Here is a 14660-nt window from a genome sequence, read left to right on the forward strand (position 1 = left end):
TAGAAACATAGAAAATAGGTGCAGGAGTAGGCCATTCGGCCCTTTGAGCCTGCACCGCCATTAAGTATGATCATGGCTGATCATCCAACTCAGAATCCTGTACCAGCCTTCCCTCCATACCCCCTGATCCCTTTAGCCACAAGGGCCATATCTAACTCCCTCTTAAATATAGCCAATGAACTGGCCTCAACTGTTTCCTGTGGCAGAAAATTCCACAGATTCACCACTCTCTGTGTGAAGAAGTTTTTCCTAATCTCGGTCCTAAAAGGCTTCCCCTTTATCCTCAAACTGTGACCCCTCGTTCTGGACTTCCCCAACATCAGGAACAAACTATGAAAAACTATACATAAGTAAATCCTGACGAACAACCTATTTAGAAAAGAATGCGCCCTTTCCAGCACCATCACATCCTTCTTAGTAGTTCTGGACATTTCTTTAATACTGTCAGTGACACTACCCCTACCGGTTTCTGTGTGAGAAACGTCCCCTTCCATCCTTCTGACCCTAAACCCATGCCCTCCACTTATATCTATTGCCGATACGGGTAAAAAGTTCTCTACAGTCTGCTCTGACAATGTTATATGCTTCAGTCATGACCCCCTTAACCTCCTCTATTCCATGGAAAACAGGTCCAGCCTCCCCTCACACTGAAATGCCCCATCCCAGGCAACATCCTGATGAAACTCCTTTGCATCTTTCCAGCACTATCACATCCTTCCTCAGCCAGAACTACATGCAACACCTCAGCTGAGATCTAACCAGGCTTTTGTAAAGAGAAAGCACAACTTTGTTGCTTCTGTATTCGGTGCCCCGACTAATGAAGGCAACTAATGCATCCCTCTTGCATATCTAACACATGTTCTCAGCTTCAAGGATCCCTCTATCTTTCAGTACTCCCTTGGACCTCACCATTCACAGTACAAGCCCTAGCCTCATTCAGCATCACCATCATTATCTGCCGTGTTGTATGAATGGGCGATCATGGTCTTTGTGACCATGATTGTTTTTGGCAAATTTTTCTACAGAAGTGATTCACCATTGCCTTCTTCTGGGTAGTGTCTTTACAAGATGGGTGACCCCAGTCATTATCAATACTCTTCAGAGATTGTCAGCCTGGCAATCTGGCATAACCAGGACTTGCGATGTGCACCAGCTGCTCATACGACCATCCACCACCTGCTTCCATGGCCTCACTTGACCCTGACTACAGCTACAGCTTGCCCAAGGGTGACCTGCAGGCTAGCAGAGGGAAGGAGTACCTCACACCTCCCTGGATCAAACTGCATCTGCCATTTTTCGGCCCACTTTACCACGATCCCTTCACTTTCTAAGGCTGCCTTCCCCCACTATCAGCAACTCCATCAAGCTTCATGTCACACTGATTGTGCCTCTCAATTCCAAATCTAAGTAATTCATATATCACAGATAGCAGCCAGCATATTTGCATATTCTATAGAATATTCCCAGCATTCTCTGTTTTTATTCCAGATTTCCAGCATCTGCATGCTTTTATCTCTCTGTTGCTGACTATGGCTGGATGATACTGACAGTGCTCCAGTGACTCCGCTGAGAATCCCTGACGATTTGCACTGTGGTCATCAGTGCCCTGGACAGACACACATTTGTGCAATGAGGCTTGGATGTATGGTGCATGTTGGAGGTCAGGTGACCTCTTTTTCTGGCTCTGGACTCATCGTTGACTCAAGGTATACTCTACTGCGCAGTCTGAGGGGAAAGGATGCACTTCGCACCTGGCCCCTCCGCTATTATACCAGTCATCTCGAGAGCAGATCCATGCATTTCAACAGACTTTCAGAAGTTAAATTTAGCTACGCTATTTTCATATTTGTGTAAGTTTTAATTTTAACTTGTGTATTTTGTATATTTAATGTATTTTCAATTTTATATTATATTTTGTATATTTTTCATTTTCAATTTTATTTTATATTTTGTATATTTTTGTTTTAATTTACTTAGCAATAGTTCAATGAGTTTGCATCTAATTTATTTTTAATTGTAGATCTGATGACCTGAGGCATTTAGTCTACCCGGGAGTAGAGCCAGAGATTTGGTCACCTCTACACTCACAGAACGTCCCATAAGCCAGGAACCATCCCATGAAGTGTAGAGGTGAGGTGACCAAATTAGCCGGAACCCCTAGGCGTGTAGGATGAATATGGATCGGCATTCAGTAGTCAGGTAGACTCAAGTGGGCCAAAGAGGGCCTGTTTCCATGCGGTATAAACCTATGGCCCTAAGTATGGTCATGGGGCGGAGGGTGGGATCGAGCAGAGGTACAGGACTAGAGTAGCCACAATCTCACCATTGGCATATTAATTCGAGTTTGCGTCAGCGGCCCATCGATTGATCAGTCCTCCCCCACCTTCAACCTGTTAACACTGCCATCTCCAGAGAGTGGGAAAGGTTTCACTGTGTTTACCAGTGCAGATGGGAGCCATTCTCCCAGTCACATTTAAGACAACATTTTGTCTGCTGGAACCGAGGAGAATGTCCCATTTTGCTTTGGCTACAGATGGCGTCCTGGCTATTGGAATTTGTATCTGACAAATCTCGGTAAGACCAGCTGAACCTGAGCTGTATCGCTGCCTTTTGGTTTTGTTTACAAATCCATGCATAGCTCAATAGCATGCAACACCAACCATTTTACCATCACTGCCCCTCTAAGGTGGCCCTCAATGGTAAGAATGGCTTCAGTGTCACCAACAGGCTTCCAGATCTGCCGCATCAAGACAGAGTTCCACAAAGCATCATAGATTCCTTCAGACTTCGTTGTCCACTCGCCCAGCTCCAAGGCATTACCCTTCTACCCGCTCACCCACCCTCACCACCAGCGCCAGGCAGGTTGATAACATTACTGCCGGCAGACCATCGGGCACGGTGTGGATTTGAGTCCAGATTGAATGCCACTGGTGAATTGATCCACTTTGGAGGGTCAAACATGAAGGCAGAGCACAGGGTTAATGGCAGAATTCTCAGCAGAGTGGAGGAAATAGAGAGACCTTGGGTTTTAGATGGGATGCAGAGCCGGGCTGGGAAGTGGCAGATGGAGTTCAATGCAGAAACGTGTGAAGTGATTCGCTTTGGAAGGTCAAACTTGAATGCAAAATGTAGGGTTAATAGTAGAACTCTGAACAGTGTAGAGGAACAGAGGGACCTTGGGGTCCACATCCAGCAATCCCTCAAAGTTGCTGCACAGCTTGATAGGGTAGCTATGAAGGCGTATGCTCTGCTGGCATTGGACTCAGCTCAAGAGCTGTGAGGTAATGTTGCAGCTCCATAAAACTGGTTAGATCACACAGAGTATTCTGTTCAGTTCTGGTCGGTTTGTTATGGGAAGGATATGGAAGCTTTGGAGAGAGTGCAGAGGAGATTTATCAGTATGCTGGTGAATGGAGCAAGGAGGATGAGAGGTGACTCAATAGAGGTGTACACAATGATGAGAGCTATAGATTGGGTGGACAGCCAGAGACCTTTTCTCAGGATGGAAATGGATAATTCAAGGGGGCATACCTTTAAGGTGTTTGGTAGAGAGTATAAGGCAGATGTCAAAGGTGTTGGGTACATGGAATGACCTGGCAGGGGCAGTGGTAGAGATGGATACATATAAGAGACTTCTAAATAGGCACATGGATGATAGAAAAATGCAGGGGTATGAAGGAGGGAAGGGGTAGCTGGATCTTAGAGTAGATTAAAAGGCCAACACAACATCCTGGCTGAAGTGCCCGTACTGGGCTGTAGTGTTCTATGTCCTATATGCTCAAGTCTGTGCAATTTCCAACATAAATGGTCACTTTGAAGAAAATTCTGCAATTACTTGTGATCTGCATTTTCATTTTTCTATGAGCATTGAGTTGTCAGTTCTGGAAGTACTAGAGAGGGAATTAAGATGGGTCACCCACTTGTAATACTTTGAACCTGCCGGCTTTCCGATGGGTGTTGGGATGGGGGTGGTGTGGACAGGGGCACGGTTTTACCAGTGACACGGGGGTTGGAAATTGAGATGGTCTGCGGCGGCAGAGTGCAGCTGGCAGAATTGTCAGCCCTGGTAAACAGGCCCCACTACAACGACTGCTGGTTAAATGATGCTTTGCTCACTGGACCTGCCTGGGAACACAAAACGATAACTTATTATATATCCCATTTCAAGATGGCATCCGATTCCAATGCATGACAATTGATTTTGTTTGAACGTTAGGAACGGAAGTAGTTAAGATTCAGATGCCAGCTGGACTCCAGAATTTCCTGACTCTGTCTGTAGTCAATGGGTATATAGTAAGTTGCTTTAACTACTTATCAGTAACACTACATGCTCGATATCCTGGACTCTTCCATGCGCTGATACATGCTCCAGACTACGGCTTATTGTGATGGAGAAGGGGATTCCGACAAAATGGAAGCCAACCGCAGAACCTCAGTTAAACAATAGAAGGCTTTCTTTTCACCATTCTAGAGAAAACTTAATCTGCTTTTGGGTGATATTTTAAACAAGAAAAAGAAATCAAGATACACGTAGTGGCTAAAGCTTGTAACCTTGTGAAGCATGGGTCCTGCATTTCCCCAGATTAACTCCCCAGGAATCAGTGAATTGAAAATGGAATCTGGCCCTTTTCTGTCCCCTCCACTTACATCAAATGGGACAGAAGCAGACCATTCGGCCCCACTATCCTGTACTGTTACTTCAACATTTTAGAACTTCTCTCTCTTTCAAATTGCTTTATCTCAGCCATTCAGTATATTTTCTATGCTCGTCTAATTTTCTCTTGAAAGCACCAAAGTTATATACCTCAAGCAGTTACCATATGCTTTCAGAGTAGAAAGGTTCATCCTTGGTTCCTTTTTGGATTTAGTAATAACCACCTTACCTTCTTGGCCCTGAACTTTGGCTTCTGCCTGAAGATTTTTCCCTCCACTGTACAACCTCTTGAGTCTCTTCCACTTCTTCTAAGAGGTTACCTCAATGGTCCCAATATCTCAAAATGACCTCAACTTCAAACTTCCCTTTCACTAAGCATATGATTCCTGAAAGGTCCGGATGTGGGAACATTCGTGTTTGTCTGCGCCACTGGCACGAGAATTTTTAGAAGTGTAACTCCGTAAACAAACATATTGAAATAAACACCATCTACGAACCCTCAAGAGCCAAAGAAAAGCCAATAGAGCTCAAAGGTCTACTGCAGGGATAGCCAGTCTCGACCAAGGCAAGCGAACGAGGGTCTAAATAAACACAAGCACTCCTAGTGAGAAACACCAACAACTGCACACTGAGGATGCCACCTTGACTGGTGATAAAACCTCTGTAAGCTAATTGCCAGGCTCGGCGAACACCACAACATCAAATGCCTCAACCCGAGCTACCAATATTCACCACAATCCTAAATGGAAAAATATGTCGCAACAAGAGGCATTTTTTCGTCTCCCCATTCCCATCAGACAGAAGATAACAAAATCTGAGAGCATGTACTACCAGGTTCAAAGAAAGCTTCTATCCTACTGTTATCAGACTCTTGAATGGAACTCTTGTATGATAAGGTGGACCCTGAGCATCATAATCTACCTCATTTTGATCTTCCATTTTATTGTCTACGTGCACTGCACTTTCTCTGTAACTGTTACGCCTTATTCTGCATACTGTTATTGTTTCTATCTCAATGTACTGTGTAATGATCTGATCTGTAAGAACAGTAGGCAGGATGAGCTTTTCACTGTATCTCAGTACATGTGACAATAATAAATCAATCTGAACTCCAACTCTATACCCTAACCTTCTAGATCCCGTTTACTTCTCATTTCTTGGCTTATTAACCTACACTGTCTTCTAATCTGGCAATGGCACCATTCTTGAAACCTTGTACGTCCTTCACACTCCCTATCTTTGTGATTTCTCCAGCTCCATGTCCACCTACGGACTCTGGTTTTCCCTAATTTTCTTTCAAACACTTAAGGTGGCCTTGCCTTCAGCTTCAGGGACCTTAAGGTCTAGGATTCCTTCGTTGAAACACTCCTCTCAAACCTTCCTTAAGACTCACTGAGTTTTAAGATCTGCCTTAACATCTCTTTATGTCTCTCAGAGTCACGTTCTATTTGATAATATTCCTGTAGATCACCTTGAGATGTCTCAGTACATAAGAATCACTGCAGTGATCAGCGATTAGAGATTGCAACCAGAACCTTCGGCCGTTTCTCCTTCCCAGCTGTCGGTTGCACCTACTAAATATTGGGACCAAGGTTGGACAGTTCGCCCACACTGAGATTCCAGCCTTGGGACATTGTTTCATTCAGGACATCCCTTGGTTGGTTTGTTTCACCTGGAATATTCTGGGTCTCCCTTCTCCAATTGGGACATTTTAGGTTCACCTGTCTCACTCCTGTTCTGTCTGTGTGACCTGTCCATTGGTAAACCTTTAGGCTCTTCCTCTGCTTTGTCAATCCCACTGGTTCCAATACCTGTAGCTCTGAAACCTCGCCCCTTTCTAACAATCTTCAACCAGAAGATCACCAGCCAGTCCTGATGGGCCGAGGGAGGAAATGTGCTTCATCCTGAAGGGTCCCACTGGCTGTGAAACTGAAGGCAGAAAGCCACATCAAAGATACCAGTGATGTGGTCCAGTGGTGAGAGGTAAATCCTTTGCAATGGCCGTGAACATGATCAACACTGCTCGGCAGAGTGCAGCAGTAAAAGAAGCAAATATTGACCATTGCCACTAAAGGATGGGAACTGAACTGGGAGACTCAAAGAGATTCTCTGTGCTTACTGGAACTAACTCTAACCACGAGCAACAAACAATCTGCTGGAGTAACTCAGCGGCTTGAGAAGGCGGAAAGGAATTGTTGACGTTTCGTAGAATGTAGGGCACCCTGGCACAATACAGGCCGTTCACCTCACAAAGTTGTGCCGACCTTTTAATCTACTCTAAGACCAATCTAACCCTTCCTTCCCACAGAGCCCTACAGTTTTCTATCATCCATGCACCCATCTAAGGGTTTCTTAAATGCCTCTAATGTATCACCCTTGGCAAGGGGCTTCACACATCCACTACGCTTTCTGTGAAAGCTTACCTCTGACATCTCCCCCCCCCCCATATTTTTCTCTAATCACCTTAAAGCTAAACCCCCGCATTCGCCACTTCCACCCTGGGAGAATGTCTCTGGCTGTCTACTCTACCTCTTCTCATTTTGTACATCTCTATCAAGTAGCCTCCTTCACTCCAAAGAGGAAAGCCCTAGCTTGCTCAACCTATTATGCCCTCTGACATTAGCCATTTCCACCCTAAAAAAAATGTTTCTGGCTACCTACGCCTCTTATCATCTTGTACACCTCTACCTGAAACATTGACAATTTCTTTCCTCCGACAGACACTACTTGACCCGTTGAGTTCTTCCAGCAGGTTGTTTGTGGCTCCAGATTCCAGCATCAGAGGTTGTGAGTCCTATCTCTAACCCCCTTCGGCTCCCAGGGTACAGAATATTTATTCCTCAATCCCAGGGTTAATGCCCATCTGTCTGTTTCTGGCGCAGCACGGTGACTGGCCTCTCCTGCTCCACACAAACCAATAGATGGTTAGGAAGAAGTGTTGGACTATGTTAGAGACATCACCCCACTACCACAACAAGCAAAAACCAAAATACCACAACTTGCTAATGAATTAAAATACTAGGCATACAAATGCATCCATTTTGTCAGACAGGGGTTATGAGGAGAGGGGGGATACGTAGGGATGCCCGCCATGCTTCAAGCACATGGGACTGGGCTGTCATCTCTCTTTCCATCTTACCCTCATCCCTTCAAATCGTGACAAGGCTCTTAATGGTCTCAATGCTCTGAGTGTCCGAAGGGATTTAATGGCAGCTAGTTCAGCGTATCCCAAGGCATTAGCTGTTAGGCTGACTACTGAGACCTACGCAGAAACACAAACAAAACGAGAATCCATTCTGTTATCAAGCACTCTTCCACTGGGATAGGACACAGGGGCCGAGTGTCTGGGCCCACCTCTTGGGGACTGGGGATTTCCCATCTGAAAACCAACCTGGTACCTGCTGAGAGAAAAACGTCACAAGTTCATGGCTGCGTGGAGGGGTTTGGGACTTGGGCACCTGGAGAAAGGAAGCGTTGATTTAACAAAAACGGCAGAGTCCCAACCTCACGTCTGCACATGCCACTGCAATATTTAACATCTGTGAATGCTGCCACAACCCAGTGAGGCCAAATTGACAACAAGAACACTTCATAACAGGAAGAAGGGTGAAGTTGGTTTCAGGGAGAGAAAAGAAGGTCAGTAACCAGAGCACATGGAGTGGAGGTAATGGTCTCCAGAGGAGAGAGAATGAATGAATCTGAGATATGTTGTCTCAAAGGCAGATTCAATGGGAATCTTTGGAAAGGAATTTGATATCCACTTGGATTATTTGCTAGGTTTTGGGAGAACAGAGTAGAGTTGTAGAATCGTAGAGTCATATAGTTCGGAAACAGGCCCTTCGGCCCAACTGGTCCATGCTGATTCCCGTCTAAGGTAGTCCCATTTGCCTACCTTTAGTCCGTATCCCTCTAAACTTTTCCTATCCATGTTCTTGTCCAGGTACATTTTAACTACCTGCCTCAACCACTTCCTCCGGCAGCTCGTTCCAAATACTGACCACCCTTTGGGTGAAAATGTTGCCCCTTGGGTTCCTATTTTAACCTCTCCCTTCACATCCATGGTCTTGATTACTAGATTACCCAACCCCTGGAGTTCACCCTTTCTATGCCCCTCATGATTTTATACACCTCTATCAGATCACTCTTCTGTTCCTATACCCCAATAGTAAAAGTCCCAACCTCAGTATGGGCGGTGAGTTTCAGTGAACAATGATCCAGCAGTGAGCTAACGTGCCCCTTCTCCTATTATTTTTATACTTACAACTCTGAGGGAGAAATCCCATAGCCCCTCCACCTCCACTATTTCCCAGTAATCAACTCCCTCCTGGATTTCACCTACACTACAGGTAACTTACAATAACCAATTCCAACAGGATATCTTTGGGGTGTGAGAGGAAACTGGAGCACTTGGCGAATGCTCACAGAGGCGTGGGTATTCCACACAGACAACACCCAAGGGTGGGATTGAACCGAGACCCTGCACTGCGTGGGCGGCTGCAGAACTGGCAATAGCTCCACTCAGGTTGAAATGGACACAAGTGGAGATTTCAAGGTTCTTATTGCTGAGTGAGTTGCTGTCAAATCTATTTCTCCATGCTCTCTGTTGCGTTAGTCAGACTTTCAAACTTCTGCACAATCTCTCTCCTTACCCCACCATCAGCGACTGTTCTCCATAATTCTGAGATTACATCTGACTGGAAATATTCCCTCAGTAAATATCACAAGAATAATGAGCAAAAAGACAGCGTTGAAAGTCGCAGAGAGCCGAATGAGATAACAGGCTAATAGGGACACATGCTCACAGAAACACCTGAGCCTCTGGTCTTCGGAGTCTACTTGGAGCAATGGGCATGTCCCCACCCCTTTATACGACCAGGTTCTGGGTAATCTTTTGGTCTCTATGCAAGACATGTACCAGAGTGAAGTTGGGACTCCACCAAGCCTTAGAGTGGCTTGAAGCAACATTTCTGAGAGGAATCTGGAAAAGCTGTACAGATGAGAGAAAGACCGTGTCAATACCAGCATAGCAGTGTCCCCCTTTTGCCGCGTGTTAGTATTTACGCAGGAGATGCTGTTAATATGGTCAGAGAGCTACATATTACAGTTGGCCTTACCCTCATGCCTTCAAATCTGGACAAGGCTCGAAGAGGTCTCAATGCCCTCAGGGTCCTGAGAGATTTCATGGTAACAAACTTGTCATAACCAAGAGCCTTTGTCAAGAGGCAAACAACAGAAATCTGTGCAGATTGAACGGAACGGAATGGAATGTTATCCACGCGGTGCAGTTTCAAACTGTTAGGAAAATGTGGAGATCACAATCAAAGGGCACATTGCAACATTCAACAAGACATGTGAGGCTCTGGGTTAAACACTAAAACAGCCACTACATGGGCCTTCTTAGGTTGACTGGATAAAACAAAAATAAAGGAATTAGAGAGCACCAAATCATAAACACAGGAGATTCTGCAGATGCTGGAAATCCAGAGCAACACAGGCAAAATGCTGGAGGAACTCAGCAGGTCAGGCAGCTTCTATGGAGGGGAACAACCAGTCAACGTTTTGGGCTGAGACTCTTCATCTGGTCTGGAAAGGAAGGGGGAAGGAGACAGGACCAGGAGGTGGGGAAGGGAAAGGAGTGCAAGCTGGCAGGCGATAGGTGAAACAGCTGAGGGTAAAGGTTGGTGGGTGAAAGGGGGAAGGTTGGTGGGTGAGAGGGGGACTGAAGTGAGAAGCTAGGAGGCGATAGGTGAGACAGCTGAGGGGGAAGGTTGGTGGGTGAGAGGGGGACTGAAGTGAAGCTGGGAGGTGATAGGTGAGACAACTGAGGGGCAAGGTTGGTGGGTGAAAGGGGGACTGAAGTGAGAAGCTGGGAGGTGATAGGTGAGACAGCTGAGGGGGAAGGTTGGTGGGTGAGAGAGGGACTGAAGTGAGAAGCTGGGAGGCGATAGGTGAGACAACTGAGGGGGAAGGTTGGTGGGTGAGAGAAGGACTGAAGTGAGAAGCTGGGAGGTGATAGGTGAGACAACTGAGGGGGAAGGTTGGTGGGAGAAGGACTGAAGTGAGAAGCTGGGAGGTGATAGGTAAGACAGCTGAGGGGGAAGGTTGGTGGGTGAGAGGGGGACTGAAGTGAGAAGCTGGGAGGCGATAGGTGAGACAGCTGAGGGGGAAGGTTGGTGGGTGAGAGGGGGACTGAAGTGAGAAGCTGGGAGGTGATAGGTGAGACAACTGAGGGGGAAGGTTGGTGGGAGAAGGACTGAAGTGCGAGGCTGGGAGGTGATAGGTGAGACAGCTGAGGGGGAAGGTTGGTGGGTGAGAGGGGGACTGAAGTGAGAAGCTGGGAGGTGATAGGTGAGACAGCTGAGGGGGAAGGTTGGTGGGTGAGAGGGGGACTGAAGTGAGAAGCTGGGAGGTGATAGGTGAGACAACTGAGGGGGAAGGTTGGTGGGTGAGAGGGGGACTGAAGTGAGAAGCTGGGAGGTGATAGGTGAGACAGCTGAGGGGGAAGGTTGGTGGGTGAGAGGGGGACTGAAGTGAGAAGCTGGGAGGTGATAGGTGAGACAACTGAGGGGGAAGGTTGGTGGGTGAGAGGGGGACTGAAGTGAAGAAGCTGGGAGGTGATAGGTGAGACAGCTGAGGGGGAAGGTTGGTGGGTGAGAGGGGGACTGAAGTGAAGAAGCTGGGAGGTGATAGGTGAGACAGCTGAGGGGGAAGGTTGGTGGGTGAAAGGGGGAAGGTTGGTGGGTGAGAGGGGGACTGAAGTGAGAAGCTGGGAGGTGATAGGTGAGACAGCTGAGGGGGAAGGTTGGTGGGTGAGAGGGGGACTGAAGTGAGAAGCTGGGAGGTGATAGGTGAGACAGCTGAGGGGGAAGGTTGGTGGGAGAAGGACTGAAGTGAGAAGCTGGCAGGCGATAGGTGAGACAGCTGAGGGGGAAGGTTGGTGGGTGAAACGGGGAAGGTTGGTGGGTGAGAGGGGGACTGAAGTGAGAAGCTGGGAGGTGATAGGTGAGACAGCTGAGGGGGAAAGTTGGTGGGTGAGAGAGGGACCGAAGTGAGAAGCTGGGAGGTGATAGGTGAGACAACTGAGGGGGAAGGTTGGTGGGTGAGAGAGGGACCGAAGTGAGAAGCTGGGAGGTGATAGGTGAGACAACTGAGGGGGAAAGTTGGTGGGTGAGAGGGGAACCAAAGTGAGAAGCTGGGAGGTGATAGGTGAGACAACTGAGGGGGAAGGTTGGTGGGGGGACTGAAGTGAGAAGCTGGCAGGTGATAGGTGAGACAACTGAGGGGGAAGGTTGGTGGGTGAGAGGGGGACTGAAGTGAGAAGCTGGCAGGTGATAGGTGAGACAACTGAGGGGGAAGGTTGGTGGGTGAGAGGGGGACTGAAGTGAGAAGCTGGCAGGTGATAGGTGAGACAGCTGAGGGGGAAGGTTGGTGGGTAAGAGGGGGAAGGTTGGTGAGTGAGAGGGGGACTGAAGCTGGGAGGTGGTAGGTTGAAGAAGAAGGAATCTGATAGGATAGGAGAGTGGACTATGAGAGACAGAGAAGGAGGGGGGCACCAGAGTGAGGTGATGGGCAGATGAGGACAAGAGAAGAGGTAAGGGGAGCCAGAATGGGGAATGGAAAAAGAGAGAGGGGAGGGAGAAATTACAGGAAGTTAGAGAAATCGATTTTCATACCGTCAGGTTGGAGGAATATGAATTGTTGCTCCTCCACCCGGACAGTGGCCTCCTCGAGGCAGTAGAGGGGGCCATGGACTGACATGTCGGAATGTGAATGGGAAGTAGAATTAAAATGGGTGGCCTCCAGGAAATTCTGCCTTTCTTGGGTTACCTTCAACAGAACCAACTCATTATCCCCCGGGATCAATGAAGAATGACTATGACTATGACTATTATCGAAAGAATATTGTCATCTGTGGGTTCTGATGGATAAGGAGCCATTTCAAGTCTGGCTGTAACAGAGGCGAGGAGTACCCAACCTTGTTTACGTATATTCTCATGAAACAGAAGTCTATTCAGCCCATTGAGTCTCTGTCAGCTCTCTAAGCAAGCCCCATCATTCCAATTCTACATGTCAGACTGGAAAACACTGCAGAAGTTTGCAAACTCAACCAGTTCAATCTTGGGCGCTAGCCTCCCCACCATCAAGAATATCTTCAAAGGTGCTGCTTCAGAACGATGGCATCCATCGTTAAAGACCCCCATCACCCAAGATATATATATACACACACGTGTGTGTGTGTGTGTTTAGTAGCCACTTTATTAGGTACAAATGATCGTTATACAGTCAAAGTCATTCAGATCACATTTGGAAACATAGAAAACATTCAGCACAATACAGGCCCTTCGGCCCACAAAGCTGTGCCGAACATGTCCTTACCTTAGAACTACCTAGGCTTACCCATAGCTCTCTATTTTTCAAAGCTCTATGTACCTATCCAAGAGTCTCTTAAAAGACCCTATCGTTTCCATCTCCACCACCGCCGCCAGCAGCCTATTCCACACACTCATCACTCTCTGTGTAAAGAAACATACCCCGAGATCTCCTCTGTACCTGCTTCCAAGCACCTTAAATCTCTGCCCTCTCGTTCTAGCCATTTCAGCCCTGGAAAAAGCCTCTGACTATCCACATGAACAATGCCCCTCATTATCTTGTACACCTCTATCAGGTCACCTCTCATCCTCCACCACTCCATGGAGAAAAGGCCAGGTTCACTCAACCTATTCTCATAGGGCATGCTCCCCAATCCAGGCAACATCCTTGTAAATCTCCTCTGCACCTTTTCTATGGTTTCCACGTCCTTCCTGTAGTGAGGCGACCAGAACTGAGCACAGTACTCCAAGTGGGGTCTGACCAGGGTCCTATATAGCTGCAACATTACCTCTCGGCCCTTAAACTCAAACCCATGATTGATGAAGGCCAATGCAGCGTATGCCTTCTTAACTACAGAGTCAACCTGCACAGCAGCTTTGAGTGTCCTATGGACTCACTGGTTTATAATTTCCTGGGCTATCTCTACTCCCTTTCTTGAATAAGGGAACAACATCCACAACCGTCCAATCCTCTGGAACCTCTCCCATCCTCACTGACGATGCAAAGATCATCAATCACTAGAGGCTCAGCAATCTCCTACCTCACTTCCCACAGTAGACTGGGGTACATCCCATCCGGTCCCAGTGACTTATCCAAGTTAATGCTTTCCATAAGCTCCAGTACATCCTCTTCCTTAATATCTACATGCTGAAGCTCTTCAATCCGCTGCAAGTCATCCCTACAATCACCAAGATCCTTTTCTGTAGTGAATACTGAAGCAAAGTATTCATTAAGTACCTCTGCTATTTCCTCCGGTTCCATACACACTTTTCCACTGTCACACTTGATTGGTCCTATTCTCTCATGTCGTATCCTCTTGCTCTTCACCGATATATAGCTGCAACATTACCTCTCGGCTCCTAAACTCAATCCCATGATTGATGAAGGCCAATGCACCGTATGCTTTCTTAACCATAGAGTCAACCTGCACAGCAGCTTTGAGTGTCCTATGGACTTGGACCCCAAAATCCTTCTGATCTTCCACACTGCCAAGAGTCTTACCATTAATCCTATATTCTGCCATCATATTTGACCTATCAAAATGAACCACCTCACACTTATCTGAATTGAACTCCATCTGCCACTTCTCAGCCCAGTTTTGCATCCTACCAATGTCCCACTGTAATCTCTGACAGCCCTCCACACTATCCACAACACCCCCAACCTTTGTGTCACCAGCAAATTTACTGACCCACCCCTCCACTTCTTCATCTAGGTCATTTATAAAAATCACGAAGAGTTGGGGTTCCAGAAAAGATCCCTGAGGCACACCACTGGTCACCGACCTCCATGCAGAATATGACCCATCTACAACTACTCATTGCCTTCTGTGTTAAAGCTAGTTCTGGATCCACAAAGCAATGTCTCATTGGATCCCATGCCTCCCTACTTTCTCAATAAGCCTAGCATGGGGTGC

The 14660-nt window shown here is 47.1% G+C and overlaps 1 protein-coding gene across 3 annotated transcripts in view; it reads right to left on the reverse strand.

The window, feature by feature from the left end:
• Positions 1–14660, reverse strand: part of scn5lab (sodium channel, voltage gated, type V-like, alpha b) — a 489515-nt gene that overhangs the window by 53656 nt on the left and 421199 nt on the right. Inside the window, exons 22-23 of one of the 3 annotated variants that reach the window (XM_063044490.1) lie at positions 9769–9891; positions 7794–7916 (exon numbers count right to left, since the gene is read on the reverse strand). In XM_063044490.1, the coding sequence (XP_062900560.1) occupies positions 7794–7916; positions 9769–9891 (246 nt within the window). The remainder of the gene's footprint in view (positions 1–7793; positions 7917–9768; positions 9892–14660) is intronic. The other 2 variants (XM_063044491.1, XM_063044492.1) reach the window with 2 other exon arrangements.

The sequence above is a fragment of the Mobula hypostoma genome, chromosome 3 (assembly GCF_963921235.1).
Source record: "Mobula hypostoma chromosome 3, sMobHyp1.1, whole genome shotgun sequence".
In the NCBI taxonomy this organism is placed as follows: Eukaryota; Metazoa; Chordata; class Chondrichthyes; order Myliobatiformes; family Myliobatidae; genus Mobula; species Mobula hypostoma.